Source organism: Delphinus delphis, chromosome 4 (assembly GCF_949987515.2).
Source record: "Delphinus delphis chromosome 4, mDelDel1.2, whole genome shotgun sequence".
Taxonomy (NCBI): Eukaryota; Metazoa; Chordata; class Mammalia; order Artiodactyla; family Delphinidae; genus Delphinus; species Delphinus delphis.
The window spans coordinates 48,077,210-48,105,079 of record NC_082686.1 but is presented as its reverse complement, the minus strand read 5'-3'; the positions used below and the strand labels follow the sequence as shown (position 1 = coordinate 48,105,079).

Here is a 27,870-nt window from a genome sequence, read left to right as displayed (position 1 = left end):
AGGTATCGTATAGTTGGATCTTGCTTTTTCACCCAGTCTGGCAATCTCTGCATTTTATTTTGGGTGTTTAGAACCTTACATTTAACATGACGAATGATATGGTTAGGTTTAAGTCTATCATCATATTGCTATTTGTGTTTTATTTGTCCCATCTATTCTTTGTTCCCTCTTTCCTTTTTCCTTCAGCCTTCTTTTGGACTATTTTTATGATTCCATTTTATCTTTTTTTGTTGTCCTACTCCTATAACTTTTTTGTTTTGTTATTTTAGTGATTGCTTTGGGGTTTATAGAATGTGTCTTTAACTTACCACAGTATCTTCCAGTGATATCCTACAACTTCACAAATAGTGTAAGAACTTTACATTAGTATAGCAGCTTTTCTCTCCTCCTGGCCTTTGGGCTACTGTCATTATAGTTTACTTTTACATGTTATATACATCACACTAAATTATTAATAATTTTGTTTAAACAACAAATTGTCTTTCAGAGAGAATTTAATAAGAAAAATACTGTGTATATTTACCTATGTAGTTACTGTTTCAAGTGCTATATTTCCATCCAGCATCATTTTCCTTCCACCTGAAGGACTTTCTTGAATCTTTCTTGTAGAGTGGTTCTGCTGGTCATGAATTCTTTCAGATTTTGTATGTCTAAAAAGTATCTTGCTTTTTTTTTGTCCTTTTGCTTTTGTTTTTTTTAAAGATATTTTCACCAGTTATAGCATTCTAGATGATAAGGTTTTTTGTTCTGGTTTTTGTTTTTAGTAGAGAAATACATTGCTCTACTGCCTTCTCACTTGCATTCTTTCTGATGAGAGATCTGCCATAATCCTTCTTTGTTGTTCTATGTATAGCATGTCTTTTCTTGTCTGCCTCCTTTAAAGATCTCTAGAAATTTAATTTGGGTCTTTTTTATAGCTTCCATTTTTTAACTCTCGACCATGTGGATTATAGTGATGATAACTGTTTTACTGTCCTTGTCTGATGATTGTTACAGCTATCCAAGTTTCAGGCTGGCTTCAAATGATTTATTTTTCTCCTCATTATGGGTAATATCTTCCTGTTTATTTTATCCAGTTGGGAATATTTTTATTCCTAAAAAATTCTTGTATTTTATTCTGGGATGCAGTTTAAATAACTTGAAACCACTTGATCCTTTTGAGTCAGGCTTTTAAGATTTATTAGGTGGGACCAGAACTGTGTTTAGTGTAAAGTTAATCATTCCCCAGTACTGAGACAAGACCCTTTTGAGCACTGTTTCCAATGCTCCATAAATTATGCAGTTTAAACCACGCTCAGGGAGACCAAATTACTTTTGGATATGAGCATAAACTAAACCTATTTAGAAAAGTAAATCAACAATAACATCCATGTCATGTATCCCAAAGATAGGGTTCTGGATTTTCACAAATTCAAACCATCCACATCATTGCTTTCATCCATCTGCTTATAGTGTTAGATCAAATGTCCTCAAACAGATTATTTTATTTATGAGTTCACCTCCACCTTTTTTCCAAGCTCAAAAAAAAAAAAAGTGCTCCATGTCCTCTCTGTCTTAGGTCCTCACGTGAGGTATATCCAAAAGCCTGACAACAGGCCCTGCTCCATCACTGATTCTGTCAAGCGATTCCCCAAAGAGGAGGCCACAGAAGGGAATGCCACCAGCCCACCGCAGAACCCACCTACCAACCTCACTGTTGTCACTGTGGAAGGGTGTCCCTCCTTTGTCATCTTGGACTGGGATAAGCCACTCAATGACACTGTCACTGGTAAGATCATGACACATGGACCATCACTACGGTGGGAAGCATTGATAGTGCGATGCATTGGGAATGTGGTACCTTGATTCAAACTGTGGCCTGCAAGGCATATCTTAGGAACAGCAAGTCCCCGCAGAGTTCTGCTGTCCCTGTGGTACATGATTGTTAAAAGTATCATAAGATGCGAAAAGATCATCTTTGTCCTGGTTATGGTTTCCCTGTTAATTTAGCAGATCTCTTTAAGTTGCATACCTTCCTTCTCCTCTCAGAACTGTTTTTCACAATGTGAAGGTATATCTAGTCTTTTCATTACCTGAAAATCACAGATCACATATGGGAAGTTGCCACTGCTGATAAGATTTAAACCTGTTTTCCTTTCACCGTCCCAATTTCTAGATTGACCTAGAATTTTCAAGCAGGCTAAAAGTTATTTCAATCATTTTAGGAAAATTGTTTTAATTCGGTCAATTTTCTGCTTATCTCAGGAAATTTTGATTGTGCTGTCACTCATCCAATTTCTCTAAAAATGACTATGAAAAATAAGAAACCCTGAGTCATTCTTTGAATTTGTTATATGGGATTTAAATTCTCTGTAGTGAACAGGATAGTCAAAGTAGAGGGGAGGGGTGGAAAGACTAACAAGCCAAATCAGCTAGAGGATGTAGCAAACAGCGTGAGGACACAAGGTTCCTGCTGCTCATGTCCCCGCCACCGTGTGCCTGGGGTGGGTAGGCAGAATAGAGTTGCCCACTAAGAGGCTGTCAGGAAAAGTAGAGAGCGGTACACAGGGCAAGGTGAGGAGTGGGGAGATTCAGGATCTGCCAAAAAAGTCTTCTATGAATAAAGGAGAAAACAGTAGCTATTTCTCCTCAGACAAAACCGTTTGGTCTGGGCAACTTCCAGTGTAAGCAGCTTATCTTTGCTTAGCTGGCTTTTTAAATTTTTAACCATATTTTGTGAATTTCCTTTCTTATGCAAAGCTTGCCTTTGTTTTGAGAAAGAACCAGCCACTGCCCATGGTTCCTGGGGATTTGACTAGTCTTGCTTCTTTACTTGGAACTACACCAGTAGGTATTATCATCCCAATATCTAAAAATCAATCTCTAAGTATTGATTATCTACATGTATTAAAAAGTTGAAAACTCTCAATCCATGTGCAGTGCTAATAAAGAGTTCCTGTGATAGTCTGAGGCTTCATTCTCACAAGACCAAATGAACTATAAAATTTCACTTGCCTTAAAAATATAGGACATCAAGTTGGAATTGGTTAATCTGTTTAATAATCTAATACATATTCACTTGGGTATGTCAATAGTATCTGATTTAGCTATTTAAAGTAGGATTTTCCTTTCATCATGTAACTTTTTAAAATTATATAAACCTGTAATTTCAAAGAATCATGAATAGGATATACTTTATCTAACCAACTAGTTTTATAACATTATTATTATTATTAAATGTTAACGGGCTGCTTGAGATCTTTCACTAGATACTGGACTTATGATAACCATTTTCATGGATAAGGACCACATCTATAACTATTATATTTTATAAATAGAAATAAGTCCATATTTAACCATTACTCACTTAGTCTATATTTCACTGTTGGACCATATGCCCTAATGATCTGTTCTATTTTTTTCCATTTTTGTTTATTTTTAGTGTTCCATTAAATACCACTTGATTTCAAATGTAATCTTTTATAAACCAGCAGCTCAGATAATACAGAGATTAATTCTCATGTCACTGGAAATGGTTTTTCAAGAAAGAATTAAGAAAGATAACAAAAAGAGAGTGAAACATATTCTTCATTCCCCAGGTTGACTTCTGTCAGTAATCTTTCTTTTAATTGATAGGCATGTATTCACCTCTAGTAAATGCATCCAAATTCAGATGCTTCTCCATATCCCTTCTACACTAAAGTAGAAATAGGTACACCATAGAGATTGGCCACAGCCTGGGTCCTTGGACAACTTAAATTACTTATAAGGTGTCATTTTCTGATACATCAAGAGCATGCTGACATAGATTTAAATCCCAGACCAACTGTGTTCTAGATAATGCAACTTGGATCTATAATTAGCCTCTTTGAACTTCAGGGTTTTTTAATTTATAATAATAATTCTTCTTGCTATCAATTTATTGTGAGTATAAGACTTAACAGAGAGTAGTATCACCATTTGTTATTTTCATGCCGTATTGACCAGACAGTGATGTTCCCAATATTTATAATAATTATGTTCTAAGTGAATTATCTCATAATAGGGCAATAAAACCCTCTGAGGGGGAAAAAACAGACCAATTATTGTGTCAGTTCTTTGTAGATTTTCTTATATCTTTACTGTTAATGAAATTATTTTTTAAATCCCCTATTTAAAATAAGAAATATTGACACATACTTTTTTGTTGTTGGTGGTAGATTTTTATAATGTTCGTGGATTTATGAAAAGCTATTATCACTTTGAAGCATTAAAAAGGAAAGATATATACATTCTAAGACAAGAATTCTGAGAAAAATTCTAAATATCTTTTTAATCATGAAGGTAACTTCTAGATCCATTTTGAAAACTCCAGTCTTTCAGGACAAAAATAGTATTAAATTAACATTTAAAACTTGAGTCAAAAGAAAATTATAAAAGATGTGCTGTAAGTGTTGAAGTATACTAAAAGGCTAAGGTGATATTACAAAGAATATCACACAGTCGATGAGGAATGACCCAAACAAAGATGTTTTTTGAAGGTGATTGCTTTCATGGATAACCAGCTGGAGTGTCATATAAATTGCTCTTTTGGTGACTAAGCAGCACTTGAATCTTTCCAATTGGAATCTCTCAAATTTTTGTGATCCTAGTTTCAAAACACAACTCGGGGATAATAAGGAATAATAAAAGATATAATAATAATAGGTACCACCTGTTGAGCAAAATATTAAGCACTTTCCATATGTTCCTTCTTTAATCCCTACAAGCAACACTATGAAGAGACACTATGGACATTTTACAGATGGTAAAACTGAGACTGAGATCCAGGCAAGTGGCTTGGTCTGTCTCTTCCCATTAAGTCATGCAGTTTCCATTTTTTAAAAATCAATTTTACTTCCTTTCTAATTACTCTGATCTTTTTCTAGTAAATGTCCCTTCACAGCTGAGGAAAAGATATAAAACGAACATAATTGAATTTGGGATCCTACCTCTCCCTCTCTTTCCACACTCCTTTAGAATAGAAAGCCAGCTGAGACATAGGTTGGGAGCAGAGAGTCTGAGGAAGGAATCTTAAATATGGGCCATTAGTCCTTTAATAGCTGCACTAATGTGTCCTGATACAATGACCATGCCTTCCAGTTTAATTTCAAATTTTCAAAATGATGGTCATAGGAAATTACTCAGAAAAAGTGATCCTCCTTTTTGGCTTTTTAAAATTCACCAGTAAAGATCCTTCCCAAATTAAAATTGGTGATTATAAGTCTCCATGAGTTACTCTATAATTTCAGTTTTATTTCCGATATCCATCTCCTACCTTTGGTCTCAGTGCTAACAGCAGAAATCCCCAGTAACTTGCCAGCTCCTTTGCAACCTTCCCACTTTCCCTAATGCCCACCATTTGTGTATTTCTTCATACTGATGAAGCTGTTTTTGAGTAGGGTTTTGTTGGTTGGTTGTTGTTTTTTGTTCGATTTTTTTAACCCTCTGTGTGATCTTGTCACATGCATTAAACTGAACCCCAACTGAGAGCAGGGAAAGTAAATTAGTAAATTATATTCTCTTATTCTGAAAGTCTCTTTCTTTTGATTAGCCCTACAAGTTCATAGACACCTGCCCTTAAGTTAAATTTATGCAGATTTCTATGCAGACTTCAAGGGCATAATTTTTTTAATTCAAAGATAATTATCAAGGGGGTATATGTTAGCAGTATGTACAAAATTTATGTAACTTACATAAGCAGTAGGTATCAAAATCCCATAATTCTGTAGTTCAAAATAATGAACTATAGAAAAGTATAGTTCATTGTTCATTATTTGATTAACTGTTATTTGCTGCTGTGGTTTTCAACTCAGTTTTTTGCAGCAGTACCATGTGACGTTTTGCAGCAGTACCAGTGACGTTTTTCCCAGCTATATTGTGAAGCCCCATGAGCAGGAAATGTGTTTCTACTGAAACACCGCTCCTCATACAATGTTTTTTTTACAAAGCCAAACTGGGCTTTCCAGCAATGGCAGACGATCCGACTTACCTAACAAAATCATAGGTTATCCATAACCAACGCTACCATAGGAGCATCAACAGTCTTCACAGTTACCAGACCTTTGCTGCTATGGTAAAGAGAAAACAGAAATGGTCAATGAGCAACTCCCCAAATGCTTTGGGACCTTCATCATCCTCTGACAGTCCCCACTTGGAATTTGCTAATGTGTACAATCAATACGTCTCTAGACCTGCAATCTTGTTGCTCACTTTTATGAGAGTTGACTCTGTTATGCGGTTAGCTTCGAGAACATTCAGTCCACCAGAGCATAAAGACAAGTATCTGTTGGCTTTTTTTGCTTTTCAGAATATGAAGTTATATCCAGAGAAAATGGGTCATTCGGTGGGAAGAACAAGTCCATTCAAACTACAAATCAAACCTTCTCCACAGTAGAAAATCTAAAACCAGACACAAGGTGAGCCACCAGTGCTATTACAGGTGAATTCTGAGAGTGCAAAAATCATAACAAAGGAGTAAAATGACATCACCCGTCTCTATCTTAAGGGAGGGTCTAGTTTGCATTTCATTCTTTGGCTTTCCATACACAGCACTAGATACCCCTAGAGTCATGGTTTACAAATATGCAAGTTATTGGTGGGGATACAAGAGCTGACAAGATGGTCTTGTAAGTTAACAGTACAGCTGGGAACATTGAAAGATAGAAGGCCATTAATATCAAACATTGATATTAAATACCAAAATTTAGAGGAGGAAAAGTCTATAGACCAGAGACAACTGGAGTGTGGATGGTGTAAACTAGATTTGAAAGCACAGAAGAAGTTGCCTGGCATGCTGGAAGGGAGGGGGCAAGGAAACAAAAGCCATGGGACAAATGTAGGTGAAAGTTTGTAATAGTTAATGCTTAGTATAGCTACAGACTAGTCCCAGACACAGTAACCCTTTGCTTTTGGGTCTTTTTAATATAGACCAATGAGAATAGATTTTTGAAAATGGACATATATAATATTAACAATTGTTCAATAATAAACAACTTTTCTTGGCATTCCTTACTACACATTGATACCAGGTTGTTTATCTTGCTGTATAGTTTTGTGATTCCTTTTTAAATCTAAAATACCTAATATTTTATCAGTTCATTTTATTATTTCAAGAAAAATAAGGGCCTTAGGCATTTCTAGAAATGTAGTAGGGAAGGGGTTTTTTGTTTTTGTTTTGTTTTACCTGGCTAAATTATGAAATGTATTGCTCAAGCAGAATCTCAAATGGATACAGCCAAGCATTTCCATGATAAAGCCAATGTGCTAAATTCATTTCTGGACTAAATTTCACTCTCTGTGAAAAATCGATTTCTTCCTTCAAGCTCCAAAACATTGTCTGATAAACTGTCTATACTTTCAGTATAAAACAAAACAAAAACACCCCTGACATCTTAAGTTATAGTATCCCAAGCAACATAGATCAATTTTCACACAATCAGGAGTTCTTCCAGATTGAGTATTTCATAACTTGATAAAGTTCCTCAGTGTTGAAAAGGATCAGTGGAGGTGAAGACTGGAACTTCAGCATCAGAGATTTTTTTTTTTCATGTTTTATTTCTTGTATCTTTCATTGTCATGTGACTGAATTGAATTGGGTATTGATTGTGACACCCAGAAGAGCCTCTTTGGGCTCTGACAGCAGGGAGACTTTTCTAATCTTTTCAGGAGAAAAGGAAGTATCTAATTCATTATAGATGGTTTGCTGTATACAAACCGTAGTCCTATACAGCAAAAACGACACTTTTCCAGCAGTGTATGTTTTCTTCTTTTAAGTTCTCTGAGTTGTAATATGGAGAATTTTGCAACTGCTAATTTTCTTGAAGGTATTAAGTTAGCCAAAATAAGCATATATTTCAGTAAAAGCCCATTTGATGATCTTGGTTCTGTTTCCTTAGCAAGATTAACAGGGAGAGAGCCTATAATTTATTTTAAGGAAAGAGTAAAAGAGAAAAGGTCATTTAATTTGGACTTTTTAATAGGTGGATTTGGGCTTACAAAACTTGGCTTTTCTCTGCAGTTTCTTGCTTTTTATTCCACTTAAGAAAAAGTGAGCTGTGTAGTATGCAGAAAGTACATTGAAGGGCATCCAATTTCTAAATGTTCATTGTATTCCTTTTCTGAATCAGGCTGTTCTCGGATTTCACAGTGCACCTATTAGCTCATAATCAGAGGTAGAATAATGCCAGTGACCTTTTAAACCTGATTTGTTGGTAAAAGGTTGGGGTCTGCATTCAGCTAACATTTACTGAGTGCCAACAATGTGCTCAGCCCTGTGCTTCGTGTTGTGCCTACAAACAGGAGTAAGCATGGTACCTGCCCTTGAGGAGCTCGAGGCTAGTGGGGTAGGTCGCTAATGACCGATTATTCTACACAAAGTGGTGAGAGTTCTGGTAGAAGTCTGCACCAGGGGCGACAGAAGCCCAGAGTGGGCGGCACGTCGCAAAGTGTGGGGAAATTAGGAAAAACTTCCTGGGGGAGGTGACCCCTAGGCTGAGGCTTGAAGGAGGAGTAGGCTGGAGCCAGCTAAGTGACTGTTAAGAGAAAGGAATGTCAGGGAGGATAGCACATGTCAGAGCAGTGGCCCGAAATGGCACGGTTGTGTGTGATGAATAACGGGCTGTTTTCACCAGTGTGAGGGGCGAAAAGTGTCCGGAAGCCGTAGAAGCCAAGAGAAGCAGAAGCCAAGTTAGGGAGGGCCTTCTGCGCCAGATCAAGAAACATGGTCAAGTGATGGGGAGACCCTAAAGGATGGTAACTGGAGAGTGCCTTGCTCTGACTTTCATTTTCATTCTGACTTTCATTTAGTTGGAATAATCACTTTTGATACTAGAGCTACTTATAATGAATAGCAGCTGGTAGAACAAATCTAACTAAAAGAACTTTTTGTTAATTTCTTTCATGAGTACCATTCTGGCATCTGACCTAGTTGGTCAAATAGGTGCATAAGAGAAACGTGCCTTTGGGCTGAGCTGGATTTCATTCTGGAATCACAGGACCGATCAGGTCATGGGGTTCACATCTAGCTTCTGGTTGTAATTGTTTCAGACTCCGCTACAGCCTTGTCCTCTTTATCCCACCCTCCTCCTATGTGTCTTGCTTGTCTCTGCTGTCTGTCATCAGTGCACCTTCTAAGGAGGACCCCTGCAACCTATCCTTATCCCAAGACGAGCAAAACCCAAAGGAAGCCCTTTCTGGATTTGTCTTTGGAAAAAGCACTATTAAACTAAGATTAGGAGTCCCTGTAATCAGAACTCCATGCCAGGTTTTACAACTTGGCATAAAGTTGGGGCCACTATGCATTTCTGTATGTGGCTTATTTAATGTTATTTTTAGTTCGGTACAATTAAATGAAATCCATTCAGATATAAAGACTGTTAATGTTCATAAATGTGATTTGACCAGGATTTTATATTGATAGTCCCTAATGGGTCATGATTTAAAAGTTGTATATCAGTAGTTTGAAGTAAAGAACATTCTCACACTGGGGACAAATGTAACACACATGGATGTAAATTTTCTAATGAAAATTATTTAGTCTATGCCATGGGAAACTTTGTGGTGGTCTAGTAGTTCAGTAGATCCCAGCCCCCACTGAGCTTGTAAATATATTCTGCACTCTCAGAGGTATGATGGAGATTAATCTGTCTAATGGGCAGAAATGTTTTGAGCTGAAATATTAAAATTATGTGTTGAAACCCCTATTAGTCAAATAACCAAAGTGAAGTCAAAGTGAAGTCAAATCATTTCATTTACTTTGAGATTTCTGAGCCTAAAGTTACCTGAGGAAACAAAGCTAACACCCATGAAACATCATAACACAGAATAAAAGAACATGCCGATGTAGGACTTACACCCAGGTTCTGCAATTAGAAGAGGAGAGAAAGCCTCGTGGAATACTTGAGACAAGAACTTGACAGTAAAGGATAGGATGGCATGAAGCAGGCCGGCAAGAAAAGAAAGAACAGTAGTAGTCCACGTGAAATCCACGTGCACAACTTAGGTGAAATATAAGTAGTCTTCAAAGTTACTACTGACAGCAAGGCTACAGCAAGTATAATAAAACTACGAGTTCCCCAATGTAGGTTTGTTGGCTCTTTTGATGCAAGCTTTTTTCATACTGTCTTACGTTGTTAAGGCAACGTTCCTTTCTATTGTATCTTCTCTACCCCAACCATGATCCAAGATTAATGTTAATAAAAGACTCCCTGTAAAATAAAGAGGAAGTATGTACAGGATGCAGTTAGCAGGTGGTTTTTATTAGCTATAAAGAATGACTTCAGTCACATTTCATTACTTGAGGAAAATTTTGAGTCCAAATACATAGTAAACTCCCTAAATAAGCAAACTTTGAATTATAGCTGTTAAAATTCCCCCATGAGGTTCTGGAATTCCCTGTTTGAAAAGCTGGAAGATAATAACTTCTGAAAGAATATCTAGCTTTTTTCTAATTCTAGGAGACACATATAAAGAATCTATTTTAGTAGCATTTTCCATCATTTGTCCTGACTTAAAAACAGGAGCTCTAAAAACAGGTGATAATTACTGGCTAATCGTTACACAGTGACATAGGTGGAGTAGAGCTTGGTGTTAGAACATCCAGGAGAATCAAGGCAGAGAAAATAGATCTACAGGGCTTTTGGGAATAAAAATTCTAAGTGTTCACACACTATTCTAGAATCAAAAAGACAGTCAATGATGCTACCGTCTCCCTGCCCATTTTTAACAACTTAGCCAAGTTTTATTTACTCTGCAGAAGCTCAAAAAATAACCCACAGTATGGGACCATCCAGCAGGTGTCTTGCTGCTGGGAGAGTTCAGCTGCACACCTGGCGTGAGATGCTTCTGTCTCTAGAAAACGGAGCCGCTTGGCTGCCCTGAGGAGCCTGGGTGCAGCTCCCAGGGCGGCACAGCAGGGACAGGCCCGGTCTTGCTGATGGCTTCTTGCAGCTGGGGTGACAGATGTACGCAGGGAAGAGGGGCTGTTTGGGCAGCCAGAGCTGTTTTAGTCAGGTGAAGCAGGAGATCTGTTAACAGAGGCAAGAGGCTGTGGCACAACTCTATCACATTCTTTGGAGGATCCCTCTCTCACCCCCGCCCCTAAAATACAAAGAAAATGTAGAGATGTTAGTGTCCACTGAATCAGTACCCATCTAGGCCACTCTCCAATATTTATTTTCCACTTATTTTTTTTCCCCATGAAACCTCATTGTGTGGCTCTTGTTGAACTAAAAGAAAAATATTAAGAAGAGCCTCTCCTGTCCGGAGCCAACTACTTTGTTTGCAAAGACCACTATGATTATATTTAGTTCCGTGAATGGAAGAAATGATAAAGTATATGGCTTAAAAAATTGTGTTGCACCACTGCTTAAAAGGACACAAAGTGTGGACTAATTGATCTTGAAATCTCTCCCAGCTCTAAAATGATGTAATCTTATGCTATCTGAAGCCATGCACAGAATCAGTGGGAAAACTGGAACTGAAAATAAAACCAAAACCTAGGTCCATCTTACAGCAAGTAGAATTGTCCTGATAAAGCATTTTTGCTTTGAATCGATGTCTGTGGTCTGTGATTTGTTGTCAGACAAATTATTTGAGACCATGTGTCTCCTTGCTTGGCTAAAAAACTGAAGAATCCACTTTGTGTGCTAGACATACATGTGGTCTAGCGATTTCCTATGGAAAAGGCACTCTGTCTGAGAATTAAGATAAATCAAGTTTACTTAACCTGCTCAAGTACTTCAACTGTCGTCTGTGGTTTGGGAGGATTCTGGAGAACAGTTCTTCCTCTGAGACTAAAACCTACCAAAGTTTCCTGTAGCTGACAGCAAAGATAGTTTGGGACCGTTGGTTTATGTTGTTTGACTTAATAAAACCTTGGCACTAAAAATAAACTGGAATAGAGGCAGCAACTTCTTGTATACTGTAAATCTGATTGAACAAACCAGGTATGTGGAATGGCCATTATGCCCTTATTCATATGGTTTTTGTGAAATTCTGGTCTCTGCAGTCTGTATTAACTTACAATATCTCTTCTCCTCGGCTTTGTAGAAAGGAATAAAATAAGCTGCCAGAGCATTGGGCATTTTATTTAGTTTTACTGTAGGTCTGAGCAGCAGAAGAATAATTGCTTCCTCATTAAAGAAGGAAGAAATTGAGTTGATTGCTCAGGTTTGCAACTTTTCATCAGGCAGAAGAACAGCTAAGAGCACGGAACTCCACTAGTCTCTAAAAAGAGCAATTCTTCTTTTCATATTGCCATATTCTTTTTTTTTAACATCTTGATTGGAGTATAATTGCTTTACATTGTTGTGTTAGCTTCTGCTGTATAACAAAGTGAATCAGCTCTATGTATACATATGTCCCCATAACCCCTCCCTCTTGCGTCTCCCTCCCACCCTCCGTATCCCACCCCTCTAGGTGGTCATAGCATCGAGCTGATCTCCCTGTGCTATGCGGCTGCTTTTTATTCCTTTTCACTTTGAGCTCCTCAGTATCTAGGGAGGGGGGTGCGAGATACTCATAGCAACACTACAGAATTAGAGTGCAGCCCAGATCTGGAATTTGTGTGTCCCCCCACAGAAATGGGAGAGAAAAGAAATGTCCCTAAGGACCTACTGGGCAGCTAATTAATGATCCCTGATGCCTGCTGATGCCCGGCTCCTCTCCCTTCTGTCCGATTTAGGCTTATTTTGTCCTCGAAGTATCTCCGAAGCTCTGCCCTTTGCTTCTCATCTGTATTCCCAGGCCAGCACAATGCCTGCACATGGCAGGTATCCAGAAATGCTTTCCATAACCCTGCAGTGTCCTTGGAGAACTGACTGATTTGATTTCCCTATTCCACTGCTCCTTACTCTTTTTTTTTTTTTTTTTTCTTTTTCCCCTCTTCCCTTTCTTTCCCTCTGACTGAAACCCAACCTGAATGGGGCCCAAATATTTCAAGATGACACTAGGGGCCAATCAGCTAACAAAACAATTCAAACCAACAAAGAGCTACGGGGAGGGGGGGGCGGCACTTTCTATATAAAAAGTGGTTGCCTGAGGTTTATGAGCTTTTGTTTATCAACTAATGAAAACTATACTTCAGCTGTATGTTATGGCTAAAAATAGAGGAAAATCGTTATAGAGAGGAGCAAAGGAAGGGGAGGCGGGGAGAAGTGTCTGCCCTAACCAGACCTGGAGGTTTACCTCAGGCTAGATCCCACAGGTCGGAGCTTCCCTATCTCTGTCAGTTTTGCCCGTGAACCACAGATGCCCTTCCTATAACCTTTACAAACACAAAAGCAAGTATGTGGACATAGAACAGTTCTACCTTGAGAGTTCTATGGCAGTGTGTGTCAAATTCCCCAAGAATAGAAGCACCTTTAAAAACATTCTTTAGAGATATGATACTAGAGAATATTTATGACTTACTATGTGCCTGGTACCTTGCTTTTACATGTATCATCTCATTTAATCCTCATAGGAAACTCACAGATACTTTGATACCCTTATGAGGTTATAATTACTATAATTGATAGTATCCTCTCAAATACCATTATTATCCTCATCTTTATACTTGAGGAAATTGAGGCTCAGAGAGGTTAAGTTACTTACCTTAAAGTTACACATTAGTGCAGCTGTGAACCCAACTCTTTCTGGCTCCAAAACCCATGGCCTTAACCACAGAGCCATGCTGCTTTCTGATAGGGCAGCCGGGAAAATTGTTTTTGTTTGGATCCATACCTATCTGGGCAAAACCAGGCATGGCTTCTGCCAGGGGTGCTATTCATTTGGCTTGTCCTCTACAAGGCCCAAAGGCTTGACTGCAGCTGTCACCTGGACTGTACTCCACTTAGATATTCATTTTGATGAAGTAGGTCTTAGAAATAGCTTTTTAAATCTAATTTTCATTTTTATCAGAAGAACATGTACATGGTTTTAAAGCTCAAATACTACAAAGCAGTTCGTTCCTATTCCTAAATTCTATTTGCCAGAAGCAACAATTTTCAATAATTTTGTTCTTTTCTTCAGCTTTATTAAGGTATAATTGATGAAAAAATTATAAGATACTTAAAGCATACAACGTGACTTGATATACATTATGAAAGGATTCCCCCTGAATTAATTAATATATCTATTACATCATATATTTACTATTTTTTAATTGGTGAGAACATTTAAATTATAATCTCTTGGCAAATTTCAATTATACAGTACAGTGTTTCAACTATAGTCACCATGTTATTCATTAGCTCCTCAGATCCTATTCATCTTACAACTGAAGTTGGTACCCTTTTACCAACGTCTATTTACCCCAGCCCTTGCAGTCACTTTTCTACTCTCTCCGTTTCTATGAGTTTGACGTTTTTTTTTAAGGATCCACATATAAGTGATACCATGAACTCTGTCTTTCTCTGCCTGGCTTATTTCACTTAGCATAATGCCCTCCAGTTTCATTCATGTTATCGCAAATGACAGGATTTACTTCATTTTTAAGGCTGAATAACACTCCGTTGTGTGTGTGTGTATACACATACATACATACAGTTGACCCTTGAACAACATAGGTTTGAACTGCATGGGTCCACTTACATGTGGATTTTTTTCAATAAATACAGTACCTGTATTTTCATTTTACAGATCTTTGACTAAAGTTTGTGTTTGATTAGAGATCATAATATGCAGAATCAAAAGAATTAGGGTTTGAGTCCTGATTCTATCCAAACTATTTCAGCTTCTTGCCCTTGGGTGAGTCATTTATCAATTCCTCCATTTTTGAGGCAGAGATAGCAATACTCAGATTTTCACCTGCTTGGGGGATTGGCACCTGTAACACCCCATATTGTTCAAGGGTCAACTGTATGTGTGTGTGTGTGTGTGTGTGTGTGTGTGTGTGTGTGTGTACACACACATCATAATTTCTTTATCGATTCTTCTGTCAATGGACACTTAAGTTGTTTCCATACCTTGCCTAGAGTGAATAATGCTGCTATGAACATAGGAGTACAGATATCGTTTCAAGATAATGATTTCATTTCCTTGGATATACACCCAGAGGTGGGATTACTGGGTCATATGGTAGTTCTATTTTTAATTTCTTGAGGAACCTCCATATTGTTCCCCAGAGTGACTGTGCCAGCTTACATTCCTACCAGCAGTGCACAAGGGTTCCCTTTACTACACATCCTCACCAGCATTTGCTATCTCTTGTCTTTTAGATAATAGACATCCTAACAGGTGTGAGGTAATATCTCATTGGGGTTTTGATTTCCATTTCTCTGATGATTAATGATGTTGAGCATTCTTTCATGTACCTATTGGCTATTTGTATGTCTTCTTTTGAAAAGTGTCTTTTCAGGTCCTTTGCCCATTTCTTAATTGGGTTATTTGCTTTTTTGCTATTGAGTTCTGTGAGTTCTTTATATATTTTGGATATTAACCACTTATCAGATATATGATTTGCAAATATTTTCTCCCATTCTATAGGTTGCCTTTTCATTTTGTTGATGTTTCCTTTTGCTGTGCAGAAGATTTTCAGTTTGATGTAGTCCCACTTATTTATTTTTGCTTTTGTTGCCTTTGCTTTTGGAGTCAGATCCAAAAATTATTGCCAAGACTGATATCAAGGAGCTTATCACCTATTTTTTCTTTGAGGAGTTTTATGATTTCAGGTTTCGTGTTCAAGTCTTTGAACCATTTTGAGTTGATTTTTAGGTATGGTATACAATAGGAGTCCAGCTTCATTCTTTTGCATGTGGCTATCCAGTTTTCCCAACACCATTTATTCAAGGGACTAACCTTTCCCCATTGTGAATCCTTGGCTCCTTTGTCATAAATTAATTGACCATATACATGTAGGTTTATGTATGGGCTCTCTATTCTGTTCCATTGATCTATGTGTCTTTTTTTATGTCCATACCATACTGTTTTGATTATTATTGCTTTGTAATATAGTTTGAAATCAGGACATGTGAGGCCTCCAGCTTTGCCTACTTAGGGTCTTTTGTGATTCCATGAGTCTTAGAAATGTTTTTTTCTATTTCTGTGAAAAATGCCATTGGAATTTTGATATGGATTGCATTGAAACTGTAGATCACTTGGGGTAGTACTGACAGTTTAACAATATTAATCCTTTCAATCCATGAATGTGGAATATCTTTCATTTTATTTGTTGTTTCTTCAATTTCTTTCATCAGTGTCTTAAAGGTTTTAGTGTACAGATCTTTCATCTCCTTAAAATTATTCCTAAGTATTTTATTATTTTTGAGGCTATTGTAAATGTAAATTGTTTGCTTAATTTCTCTTTCTGATAGTTTGTTTTCGGTATATAGAAAACCAACAGATTTCTATATATTAATATTGCATCCTGCAACTTTACCAAATGTATTAGTTCTAGCAGCTTTTTGGTGGAGCTTTTAGGGTTTTCTACATATAATGTCATGTCATCATCTGCAAATAGAAGTTTTACTTCTTCCTTTCCAATCTGGGCATCTTTTAATTTCCTTCTCTTGACTAATAGCTCCCAGTGCTATGTTGAATAAAAGTGGTGAGAGTGCTCATTCTTGTCTTGTTCCTGATCTTAGAGGAAAAGCTTCCAGCATTTCATCATTGAGTATGATGTTAGCTCAATGGGCTTGTCATATAAGCCTTTATTATGTTGAGGTACATTTCCTCTGTACCAAGTTTGTTGAGTTTTTATCAAGAAAGAATGCTGAATTTTGTCAAATGCTTTTTCTGAATCTATTGAGTTCATATAGGTTATATAGATTTTTATTCCTCATTTTGTTAATATGGTATATCACATTGATTGATTTGTGGCTGTTGAACCATCTCTGCATTCTTGGAATGAATCCCACTTGATCATGGTTTATGATCCTTCTAATGTATTGTTGAACTCAGTTTGCTAATATTTTGTTGAGGATTTTTGAATCTATGTTTCATCAGGAATATTGGATTATAATTTTCTTTTCTTGTAGTGTCTTTGTCTGCTTTGGTATCAGCGTAATGCTGGCCTCAGAAAATGAGTTTGGGAGTTCCCCCCTCCCCTTCAATTTATAGGAAGACTTTGAGAAGGATTGGTGTTAATTCTTCTTTAAATGTTTGCTAGAATTCACTGGTAAACCCATCTGGTCCTGTGCTTTTGTTTGTTGGGAAGTTTTTGATTACTGACCCAATCTCCTTCCTAGTAATTAGTCTATTCAAATTATCTATTTCTTCATGATTTAGTCTTGGTAGGTTGTATGTTTCTAAGAATTTATACATTTTTCTAGGTTATCCAATCTGTTGGTGTATAATTGTTCATAGTAGTCTCTTATGATCCCTTGTATTTCTGTAGCACCAGTTGTAATGTCTCCTTTTATTTCTGATTTTCTAATTTTATTTGAGTTCTTTTTCTTAGTTACTGTAGCTAAAGGTTTGTCAGTTTTATTTATCTTTATGAAAAACCAGCTCTTAGTTTTGTTGATCTTTTATATTGTTTTTTGGTCCCTATTTCTTTTACTTCTGCTCTGATCTTTGTTATTTCCTTCCTTCTACTAACTTTGGGCTTAGTTTTTTCTTCTTTTTCTTATTCCTTGAGGTGTAAAATTAGGTTGATTATTTGATATCTTTCTTTTTTCTTAATGTAGGCATTTATTTCTATAAATTTCCCTCTTGGAATTGCTTTTGAGGCATTCCAAAATTTTGGTATGTTGTCTTTTCATTTTCCTTTGCCTCAAGATATATTTTGATTACTCTTGATTTTTTTTCTTTGACCCATTCGTTGTTCAGTAGCATGTTTGTTGTTTAATCTCCACATATTTGTGAAATTTCCAATTTCTTCTTTTAACTGATTTCTATTTTCTTACCATTGTGGTTAGAAAATACACTTTATATGATTTCCATTTTCTTAAATTTATTAAGGCTTGTTTTGCAGCCTAACAGATGACTTATCCTGAAGAAAGTTTCATGTGCTCTTCAGAAGAAAGTGTATTCTGTTGCTGTTGGATGGAATGTTCTTTATATGTCCTTTAGGTCCATCTGCTTTAACATTAAGTCCAGTGTCTCCTTATTAATTTTCTGTATGGGTGTTCTATATATACATTGTTGAAAGCATGGCATTGAAGTTCCCTGCTATTACTGTAGTGCTATTTCTTCCGCAGATCTGTTAATATTTGCTTTATATACTAAGGTCCTCCTATGTTGTGTACATGTTTACAGATGTTATATCCTCTTGATGAACTGACCCCTTTATCATTATATAATGACCTTCTTTGTGTTCTATCACAATCTTTGGCTTAAAGTCTATTTTGTCTTTTATAAATATAGGTATCCCTGCTGTCTTTTGGTTTCCATTTGCATGGAATATCTTTTCCATCCCTTCTCTTTCAGTCTATGTGTGTCCTTAAAGCTGAAGTCAGTCTCTTTTAGGAGAATTAGGTGGGTCTTGGTTTTTTAATCCATTCAGCCACTCTATGTCTTTTAATTAGAGTTTGGTCCATTTACATTTAAAATAATTACTGATAGATATGGACTTACTATTGCTATTTTTTTCATTATTTTCTGGTTGTTTTATAATTCCTTTGTTCCTCTCTTCCTCTGTGATTTGATGAATTTCTGTAGTGTTATGCTGTGATTCCGTTCTCTTTTTTGTGTGTGTATATCGATCATTGGTTATTACTTTGTAGTTACCATGAGGTTTACATAAAACGTCATATGTCTATTTTAAGTTGATGACAACTTCAAACACACAAAAGCTCTACTTTTTTACACTCTTCTCTCCGCGTTTTGTTTTTATGCCACAATTTACTTTTTTTTTTTTGCAGTATGTGGGCCTCTCACTGTTGTGGCCTCTCCTGTTGCGGAGCACAGGCTCCGGACACGCAGGCTCAGCAGCCATGGCTCACGGGCCCAGCCGCTCCGTGGCATGTGGGATCCTCCTGGACCGGGGCACGAACCCGTGTCCCCTGCATCAGCAGGCAGACTCTCAACCACTGTGCCACCAGGGAAGCCCCACAATTTACATTTTTACACTGTATACCCATTAACAAATTATTATAGTTAGTTATTGTAATATTTTTGTCTTTTAACTCTCATATTAGAGTTAGAAGTGATTTACCCATGACAATTTCAACATTAGAGTATTCCGAATGTAACTGTTATTTACTTTTACCATTGAGTTTTATACTTTCTTGTTTTCCTGTTACTAATTAGCATCCTTTTGTTTCTGTTTGAAGAACTCTCTTTAACATTTCTTGTAAGGCTGATGTAGTGGTTGGTGATGAACTCTTTCAGCTTTTGTTTGTCTGGGAAACTTTATCTCGCCTTCAATTCTGAAGAGCAACTTTGCTGAGAATTTTTTCTTTTTTTTTTAGTTTCAGCACTTTGAATATATCTGCTGGTCCCTTGTGGCCTGAAAGTTTCCACTGAAAAATCTGCTGATATTGCTGTGGGAGCTCCCTTGTACATAACAAGTTGTTTTTCCCCTGCTGCTTTTAAGATTCTTTCCTTGTCTTTAACTTTTGACAATTTTATTATCATTAATGTGGATCTCTTAAAATTAATGTGGGTCTCATGGTGTGGACCTCTTTGGATTCCATTTGGAACTCTCTGGCCTTCCTGTATCTGGATGTCTGTTTCTTTACCCTGGTTAGGAAAGTTTTCAGCTGTTATTTCTTTGAATAAGCTTTCTGCCCCCTTTCTTTCCCTGTCCTCATTCTGGGACTCATATAATGTATATCTTGCTCCACTTGATGGTGTCCCATACATCTCTTAAGCTTTTTCATTGCTCCTCTGATTGGATGAATTTCACTGCCCCATCTTTGCATCCACTGACCATTTCTTCCACTCATCTAGTCTGCTGTTGAACTCCTCTAATGAAGTTTTCAGGTCAATTATTATATTCTTAACTCTGTGTTTTCTGGTTTGGCACTTTTTTATATTTTCTATCCCTTTGTACTTTGTTTACGCATTGTTCTCCTGACCTTGGTAAGCATCTTAATGACTTATTTTGAACTCTTTATCGGGTAAATCACTTATCCATTTCATTAAGATCTGTTTCTGGAGATTTTTCTTGTTCTTTTGTTTGGAACATATTCTTGTTTCTTCATTTTCCTTGATTCTCTGTTTGGTTTCTGCACATTAGATAAAACAGCCGCCTCTCCCAGTCTCAATAGAATGGTCTCAGGTAGGAAATGAACCTCTTGAATCAGCCCAACCTGAGCTCATAGTTGTTTCTCAAACCTCTAAGATTGTCCAAACAACTTTCTTTGTTCTTAGTGGCTCCTGGTAGTTGGGGGTATGCCAGAACTCATGAGTGTCCCAAAGGGGAGGAACACAGTCAGCATTTACATGCAGGCTGATTATAAGCTGGGCCCTAGGCAGCAGGTGGGAAATTACGTAGTTAAGCCATTTCCAGGGCGTTGACTTAAAAAATATTCACAACCTAAAAGTTGAGCGTTATATTTTATTTGGTGGGCGTTTTTAGGACTTCAAGCCTGGGAGGCAGCATCTCAAGGAACCCTGGGAGAACTGCTCTGCAGAGGCGAGGGGGGGAACCAGGATAGTTTTGCAACAAAGAGCAGGTAGTCAGAACATCAAAAGATTACTGTTAAAGAAAACCAGATATCCCAAGTTAAGGAATTTAGAGCTTTTCTTTGTATGGGAAGATGCAAGAGTCTAGGCTTACTGAAATCATTCCTTTCATATGCACCTCAGCTATCTGGGGCCAGTGTTTTTACATCCTGAGTTTCCTCAGGGCTCACTGTAGGGAGTGGCTGCAGTCTGATGGCTGGTAGATGGCAGGTATTCTTTCCTTCCTGAGTTCCCTCAGGGCTCACATTGGAGGGCTGCAATTGCTGATGACTGTGACATCCTTTGTTTACTGATATGACAGGAAATATTCCATTTCTCAGGGGAAACACTAGGAGATGGCTGTTTTTGCCTGCTGGGCCCAGGATATAGTTAGGGCAGGGTGGTAGGGTAGGGAAGTGTGCTCCTACATCTATTAAAAACTGCTTTTTGTTTGCTAATCCTGTGGAATTTGTGAACACAAGCCCACTGGCTCTCAGAGACAGGCATTATGGAGACCTATTCCTTGGGCAGCAGCTGCAAAAGCTGGGGTGTCAGCCATTTGTACAAGCCCCTTCCAGGGAAATACTAGTGGCTTGGTTTTATTGTTGTAGCAGGCTGAGGGAAGAGGACAGGGAAGGTGTATCCCAACCTCCCTGTCACTGGGGAGGATCACAGCCAACCCCTAAACATGTGCTAAAACTAAAAGCTTCACCCTCAGGTGTCAGCTTTTAAAAGATGCATATAAACCCCTCAGGGAAAGATAGGAAGATGGGCATTTTTGCCTGCTTCCTCTGTGCTGAGCCCTGGGGGGCAGCTAGTTAAAAACTGCTTCTTTGCCACAGTCCTGTGGGACTCATGAATGGCTAAGTAACCCATTGGCTATCAGAGCCAGGTGATCCAAGGACTCATCCCTTTGGATGGAAGCTGTAAAAACTAGGGCACAGACATGTTTACAACCTCCTTCCAGACAGATACTAGCAACTTTGAGCAGGCTGGAGAGAGAAGGTGGGAGAGCATCCAATGGCTTCCCTGGTCTCCAGGGAGGATCATAGCCCCCAGAGCTTGCTAAATTAAAATCCTGACCCTCAGGTTGCAGCTTTAAACACTGGCAGATAAACACACACCTTTCAGAGAAATATTGAGATAGGTGATTGTGCCCTTTTGCTCTGCCATAGTGAATGCTCATGCACTTGTGAAGAAGTGGATTTGCTATATCCTTATGGGTCTCATAAGCACAAGCCCAGTTGGCTTTCAGAGCTGGGTGTTTAGGGGACCCATCCCTGAGGTAAGAATCTTAAAAGCTGGGATGCAGATGTGGGTTACAAACCCTTTGCTCCTCAGGAAGAAGTTGGGAGTTGGGGATTCCCTCCTGATTATATGGTGCTGTGTCAGGGATGGGATTTATGTCAAGTGTGTTTCAGCCTTTGCTACCCATTTTGATGGGGGTATTCTTTCATTTCCCCAATGCATAGGAGTTGCTCAGCTAGTTTCTGGATCTCTTTCAGAGGGAATTGCTCTATGTGCAGCTGTGCATTCAATGTGTATGTGAGGGGAGGAGAGCTCAGGAGCTTCCTATGTTACCACCTTAGTCCTGCCTCTCTCATTCCCAATTATTTTAGCTATTTCTTCAGTTAATTAAATCCATATGTCTAGACTGACTATTTCTCCAAATGGTCAAGTGCTCAAGTCATCTATTTGTTACCTGTGTTTGTTTATGGCAACATCTCCTGGAAGCCCTCACCATCATCTTTTGCCTCTCTCCTATGTCGAATCCCCCTAATTCCTATATCCCATGTCTTCCTTGTTTACTCGCTTTCTGGGATTTCTTGAGAAACACATCTTGAAGAAACGTTATGGAAGATAATATTTTTGAGTTCTTACGTGTCTGAAAATGTTTTATTCTGATACTGTTGTTTAGTCAAACATAGATTGTAGGATAAAATGAACGCTTGAAAGCATTGTTCCATTATTTTCTAGCTTCTAGAGCTGCTGAGATGTCACGTCATTCTGATTCTGCATCCTTTGAATAGGACCTATTTTCTTCTCAGAAACGTTTAAGATCTTGTCTTTATCCCAGTACTCTGAAATTTTGCAATTTGTTTGCTTTAGTCTTTTTTCTTTTTTCACCTTGCTGGGCAAATATTAGGCCTTTTAAATCTAGAAACCCATGTTTTTCAATTCTGGAAAATCACTTAAAAACTTTCTAAGATAATTTTCTACCCTCCTTTTCCACTCCTCTCTCTTCTAGAACCTACTAGTTTTATATTCCCTGAAAAAATCTGCTCATTTCCATATTTTCTCTCATTTTTCAACTTTTTTTCTAGTATTTGTAAAATTTCCTTAACTTTATTTTCCAAACATTTTATTTGAAGTTTTATTTATTCTGAACTTTTTATTTTAAATAACTTTCTTCTCTATGGGATTTTTGCACAGCTAAAATCCTATGCTTATTCCCTATGTATAATCAATATTTTCTCTGAGACATTACTCTCTTCTACCTACAGTGTCATAAATCTTGTGATAAAAAGTGCTTCTTGGGAAAGATTTTGCCTTTTAAAATATATTGTGTTATATAATTTCTGTTTAATGAGCCAAAAATATGTGCCTTTTAGTTCTCATGCAGTTAATTAATTTAAAATGATTTCTTCAAAACTTGTCAAGTATCATAAAACGGTGGGGAAAAAACCCAAAAACAATCCCCCAAAGTAGCTTATCAATATTTGTGGCCATTCTACAAATATAGCTGAAGTGTAAATAACTGTGAAATAAAAAGACATGGAAATAATTTCAGCAATCAGACTTGGCCAAAGCACAGAGCTTTTTGGCAATGGCCTGGAGTGTGGAATGCATTGCCTGCTTGAATCCAAGTCCAGGTGCCTGTGATTTCTTTTTCCACTTTCAGTTCACCATTTTTTTTTTTTAATAAGTTCATCAGGCCTCTGAGCTAGAATTTAATCTGTGGAAAATATTCTATGCCAGAGCACCCCATGTATGTGCAATTTATTTAAATGAGTGAGATGGGTGGCTTTATATCAGCAGTCTTACTGCAAAGGATAATGGCACTTTCTACCAGTTGATTAGTTTACAAAATGCTTTCATGTGCAGTTTTTCACTCTAAAAACGCTGAATGTTTTAATTCTATGACATAAATCACAGCAAGGTCCTTTTTGACCTACCTCCTAGAGAAATGGAAACAAAAACAAAAATACACAAATGGGACCTAGTGAAACTTAGAAGCTTTTGCACAGCAAAGGAAACCATAAACAAGACCAAAAGACAACCCTCAGAATGGGAGAAAATATTTGCAAACGAAGCAACTGACAAAGGATTAATCTCTAAAATTTACAAGCAGCTCATGCAGCTCAATATCAAAAAAAAAAAACCCAATCCAAAAATGGGCAGAAGACCTAAATAGACATTTCTCCGAAGAAGATATACAGACTGCCAATAAACATGAAAGGATGCTCAACATCACTAGGGAAATGCAAATCAAAACTACAATGAGGTATCACCACACACTGGTCAGAATGGCCATCATCAAAAAACCTACAAACAGTGCTTCCCTGGTGGCGCAGTGGTTGAGAATCTGCCTGCCAATGCAGGGGAGATGGGTTCAAGCCCTGGTCTGGGAAGATCCCACATGCCGCAGAGCAACTAGGCCCATGAGCCACAACTACTGAGCCTGCGCGTCTGGAGCCTGTGCTCTTCAACAAGAGAGGCCACGACAGTGAGAGGCTTGAGCACCGCGATGAAGAGTGGCCCCCGCTTGCCGCAACTAGAGAAAGCCCTCACACAGAAACGAAGACCCAACACAGCCAAAAATAAATTAATTAATTAAAAAAAAATCTATGAGCAATAAATGCTGGAGAGGGTATGGAGAAAAAGAAACCCTCTTGCACTGTTGGTGGGAATGTAAACTGATACAGCCACTATGGAGAACAGTATGGAGGTTCCTTAAAAAACTAAAAACAGAACTACCATACAACCCAACAGTCCCACTAATGGGCATATACCCTGAGAAAACCATAATTCAAAAAGTCATGTACCACAATATTCACTGCAGCACTATTTACAATAGCCAGGACATGGAAGCAACCTAAGTGTCCATCGACATAGGATAAAGAAGATGTGGCACATATATACAATGGAATATTACTGAGCCCTAAAAAGAAACGAAATTGAGTTATTTGTAGTGAGGTGGATGGACCTAGTCTGTCATACAGAGTGAAGTAACTCAGGAAAAGAAGAACAAATACCATATGCTAACACATATATATGGAATCTAAAAAAAAAAAAGGTTCTGAAGAACTTAGGGGCAGGACAGGAATAAAGATGCAGAGGAGATATGGGGATGTATGTATACGTATAGCTGATTCACTTTGCTATAAAGCAGAAACTAACACAACATTGTAAAGCAATTATACCCCAATAAAGATGTTAAAAAGTTTTTAAAATAAATAAATGAAAACGCTGCATGTTTTAATCCCCATATCACAAAGTTTGGAAAAGCAAAGACAATAAGAGTACAGTGGTTAAAAGCGTCATTGCTCTTAACTGAAAAATAGGAAAATAATTATCTCTTGGGGTTTGTGTGTATTACTTTTCCTATGTAGTATCTGGTACATAGTAGGCACTCAAAAAATGTTCACATTGTAATGCTAGAATCTGTCTTCTTTATAGATTTCAGCAGTACCTCAATGGTCAAAAATCTGACTCCTTGAGCCCCAGAAAGTTCTGTTATTGCTCACTTGGTATCCTCTGTACCAAATTAAGAGCTGTCATCCTTCTGTTTTTCACTTTTTTCTAAAGTATTTTTTGTGTTTTGCACTCTTAGTCAATTACAAACTTTTTAAAAACAGGAATTATCTCCCAAAAGTCTTTCACAATTTTGAAACTCAATCAATTCTATCAGCTGACTCAAGCTGGTTTTACATTCAAAATTACTTTCCTGCTAAGTCTGCTACTGAAAGGAACTCTTCGTTTCAGACAAACAGCAAATAGCTTTACTGTTTGAACTTAAAAGGGTTTGCTCTGCTTGAGTATTCTATGGATGAAGTTTGTCAAATATTGCATAGTAATTTAGTGCATAATTCTTAAGGACAGAATCAAACATAACTGCAAGGGATATGGGCTTATTTTGTCTTTTGTTTTTTTAACATAAAGGGTTAAGGGCCTGGCCCATATAAATCTAGTTTATAGAAGGAGAGAAAAGTGTCTTTGTGCCCATACTCTTCATGAGCTGACACTACCATGCCCCTACTCAGAATATATCGTGGCTTCCTATGATCCACAGAAGACCCAAGTTCCAGGAGATATAACCAGGAACTTCTTGCAACAAAATATTTTCATGTACATCTGCTCCCATAGCTTATCTAGTAGTTCTCAAATGTCAGTGGGCACAGGATTCACCTCAGGAACTTATTATAAATACCTCTCTGGAATCCCTCAAAAAGGGATTCAGTAGCTAGACTGGAACAAGAAGTCTGCACTTTAAACAAACTTTCCCCAGTGTAGCTCTATCATGTGATTCTGACATGGGTAGCTCAAACCCCACAATGAAGAACACTGCCTAAGTCTATGGCTATACCCAGGGTTGGGATAATAAGGAATAAAAAGGAATTTATTCTGCGCTCCCAGGAAGTAGCTAAACATTTGAAGGAAACTGAGGCTCCTTGTTACTGGAATTAGCCTGGGTCCACCACATACCTCTTTTCCTGTATGTCCATTAGCAACCTGCCCAGCTATTTCTATTAATTTGGAGTTTTTAAAAGACAACAATCTTTTTTATTAACTTAACCCTTTTCTTCTAGAAAACAATTAGACAAGCTGTTTGAACAGCAGAATTAAAGGAATTTTTCTTTCCTGAAGCTTCTTCTAGAACATATGTCCATTCACTGTCATGATGATTTCAAAACAGAATCAGGAAGAATGTCGGTATGACAAGAAAATTGTTTGTTTCCTACCACTTAAGAACATTATTTCTGTTTTCTGTTTGTTTCTTTTCCCCCCTACACAGCTATGAGTTCCAGGTGAAACCCAAAAACCCACTTGGTGAAGGCCCACCCAGCAACACGGTGGCATTCAGTACTGAATCAGGTAATCACATCAGCAGTAATTCCTAACAAGGATATAAAGGGTCACCATGTTTTGCACAGCTTGTTTGAAACCTAGCTAAACACTGGGTAAAGCATTTGATTTAAAAAAAAACCATCCATTTGAAAAAGCAAACTGATGAAGGTACCCTTAAGGAAACACCCCTTGGGTTTTTCCTCATTTATCTTGATGTCAGAAAAACATTAGGCATATCAGTTTAAAAGAAAAAAAGCATATAGTCAGTCTATACTCAATAGTGCATGAATGCTCCTCTCTATGCCTAGAATCTGTGCCTAGAATCAAAATATCAGACGCTCAGCCACAGTATCCAGAAAGGGAATTCATGTGAGTTTTTTACAATGAACAGCCGTGAAATTTTCTAATTTGGCCTAAGTTTCAATTCCTTAATGAGATACATCTGTACTCACAGCATTAGTGTATAATTTTTTACACCAAATGCAGTTCATGGCATCTTGGTGATTTTATCATCAATAGTTTTTTTAATGAAACTAAAAGAGGAAGATTTTAAAATGGAAGTAAAATCTAGAACAGCAATGAAGACTACTAACTTCACAAATCACATATAAAAGATACAGCTGAGTACGTGGCAGAGGAGCTTCTCCACTGGAGAACAATTCCCAAAACAAAATATACAATTTTCAAATTTGGACTTTAGTAAGAGTGTACCGTTTTGCAAGATTCCTTAACAACTATAAGCACCCATCTTCTTCACTATGTCACTGGAACACTGGGACTTACCTAATAACCTCTGACTCTGTCTTTGCTATTTCTCCTTAGCTGACCCAAGAGTGAGCGAGCCAGTTTCTGGTAAGTACCTACCTGGATGAGAACACAGCTACACGCTTTCCTACAGTGATTCAACTCAACGGGCATGGTAGAATTTTAGTCATGATTTCACTTTAGTCCACTTAGTCTTCTTAGAATATCAACCAGGTATGAATGCTTACCTAAAACATTCAGTAACACTGACAGCCTATGTTGTTTCAGGAACAAGTTGAACATTTTAAAACCTGCTTTCCATTCTTGTAACAGACCAGCTCAACTTTTCTGTTTAATGATTAAGTCAAGATACAGGACCCTCACTTCCACTTTCAATAACAAGTCACATTAAAGCAACTGTTTAAATTGTATAATATGCTGCAAAAAAAGAAACCTAAATTTGCTCCTAAAGGGATGCTGTTCTACATTGAGCACTGCAGAGGCTAGTCAACTCTGACACATACTGCT

General features: G+C 37.6%; 1 protein-coding gene across 6 annotated transcripts in view; it reads left to right on the top strand.

Moving 5' to 3' along the window:
• The window catches only part of ABI3BP (ABI family member 3 binding protein), a 258,654-nt gene that overhangs the window by 226,317 nt on the left and 4,467 nt on the right, over positions 1–27,870 (top strand). For all 6 annotated transcript variants that reach the window (XM_060010562.1, XM_060010560.1, XM_060010563.1 and 3 more), the window contains 4 exons: positions 1,559–1,768; positions 6,308–6,416; positions 26,546–26,625; positions 27,421–27,450. In XM_060010562.1, the coding sequence (XP_059866545.1) occupies positions 1,559–1,768; positions 6,308–6,416; positions 26,546–26,625; positions 27,421–27,450 (429 nt within the window). The remainder of the gene's footprint in view (positions 1–1,558; positions 1,769–6,307; positions 6,417–26,545; positions 26,626–27,420; positions 27,451–27,870) is intronic.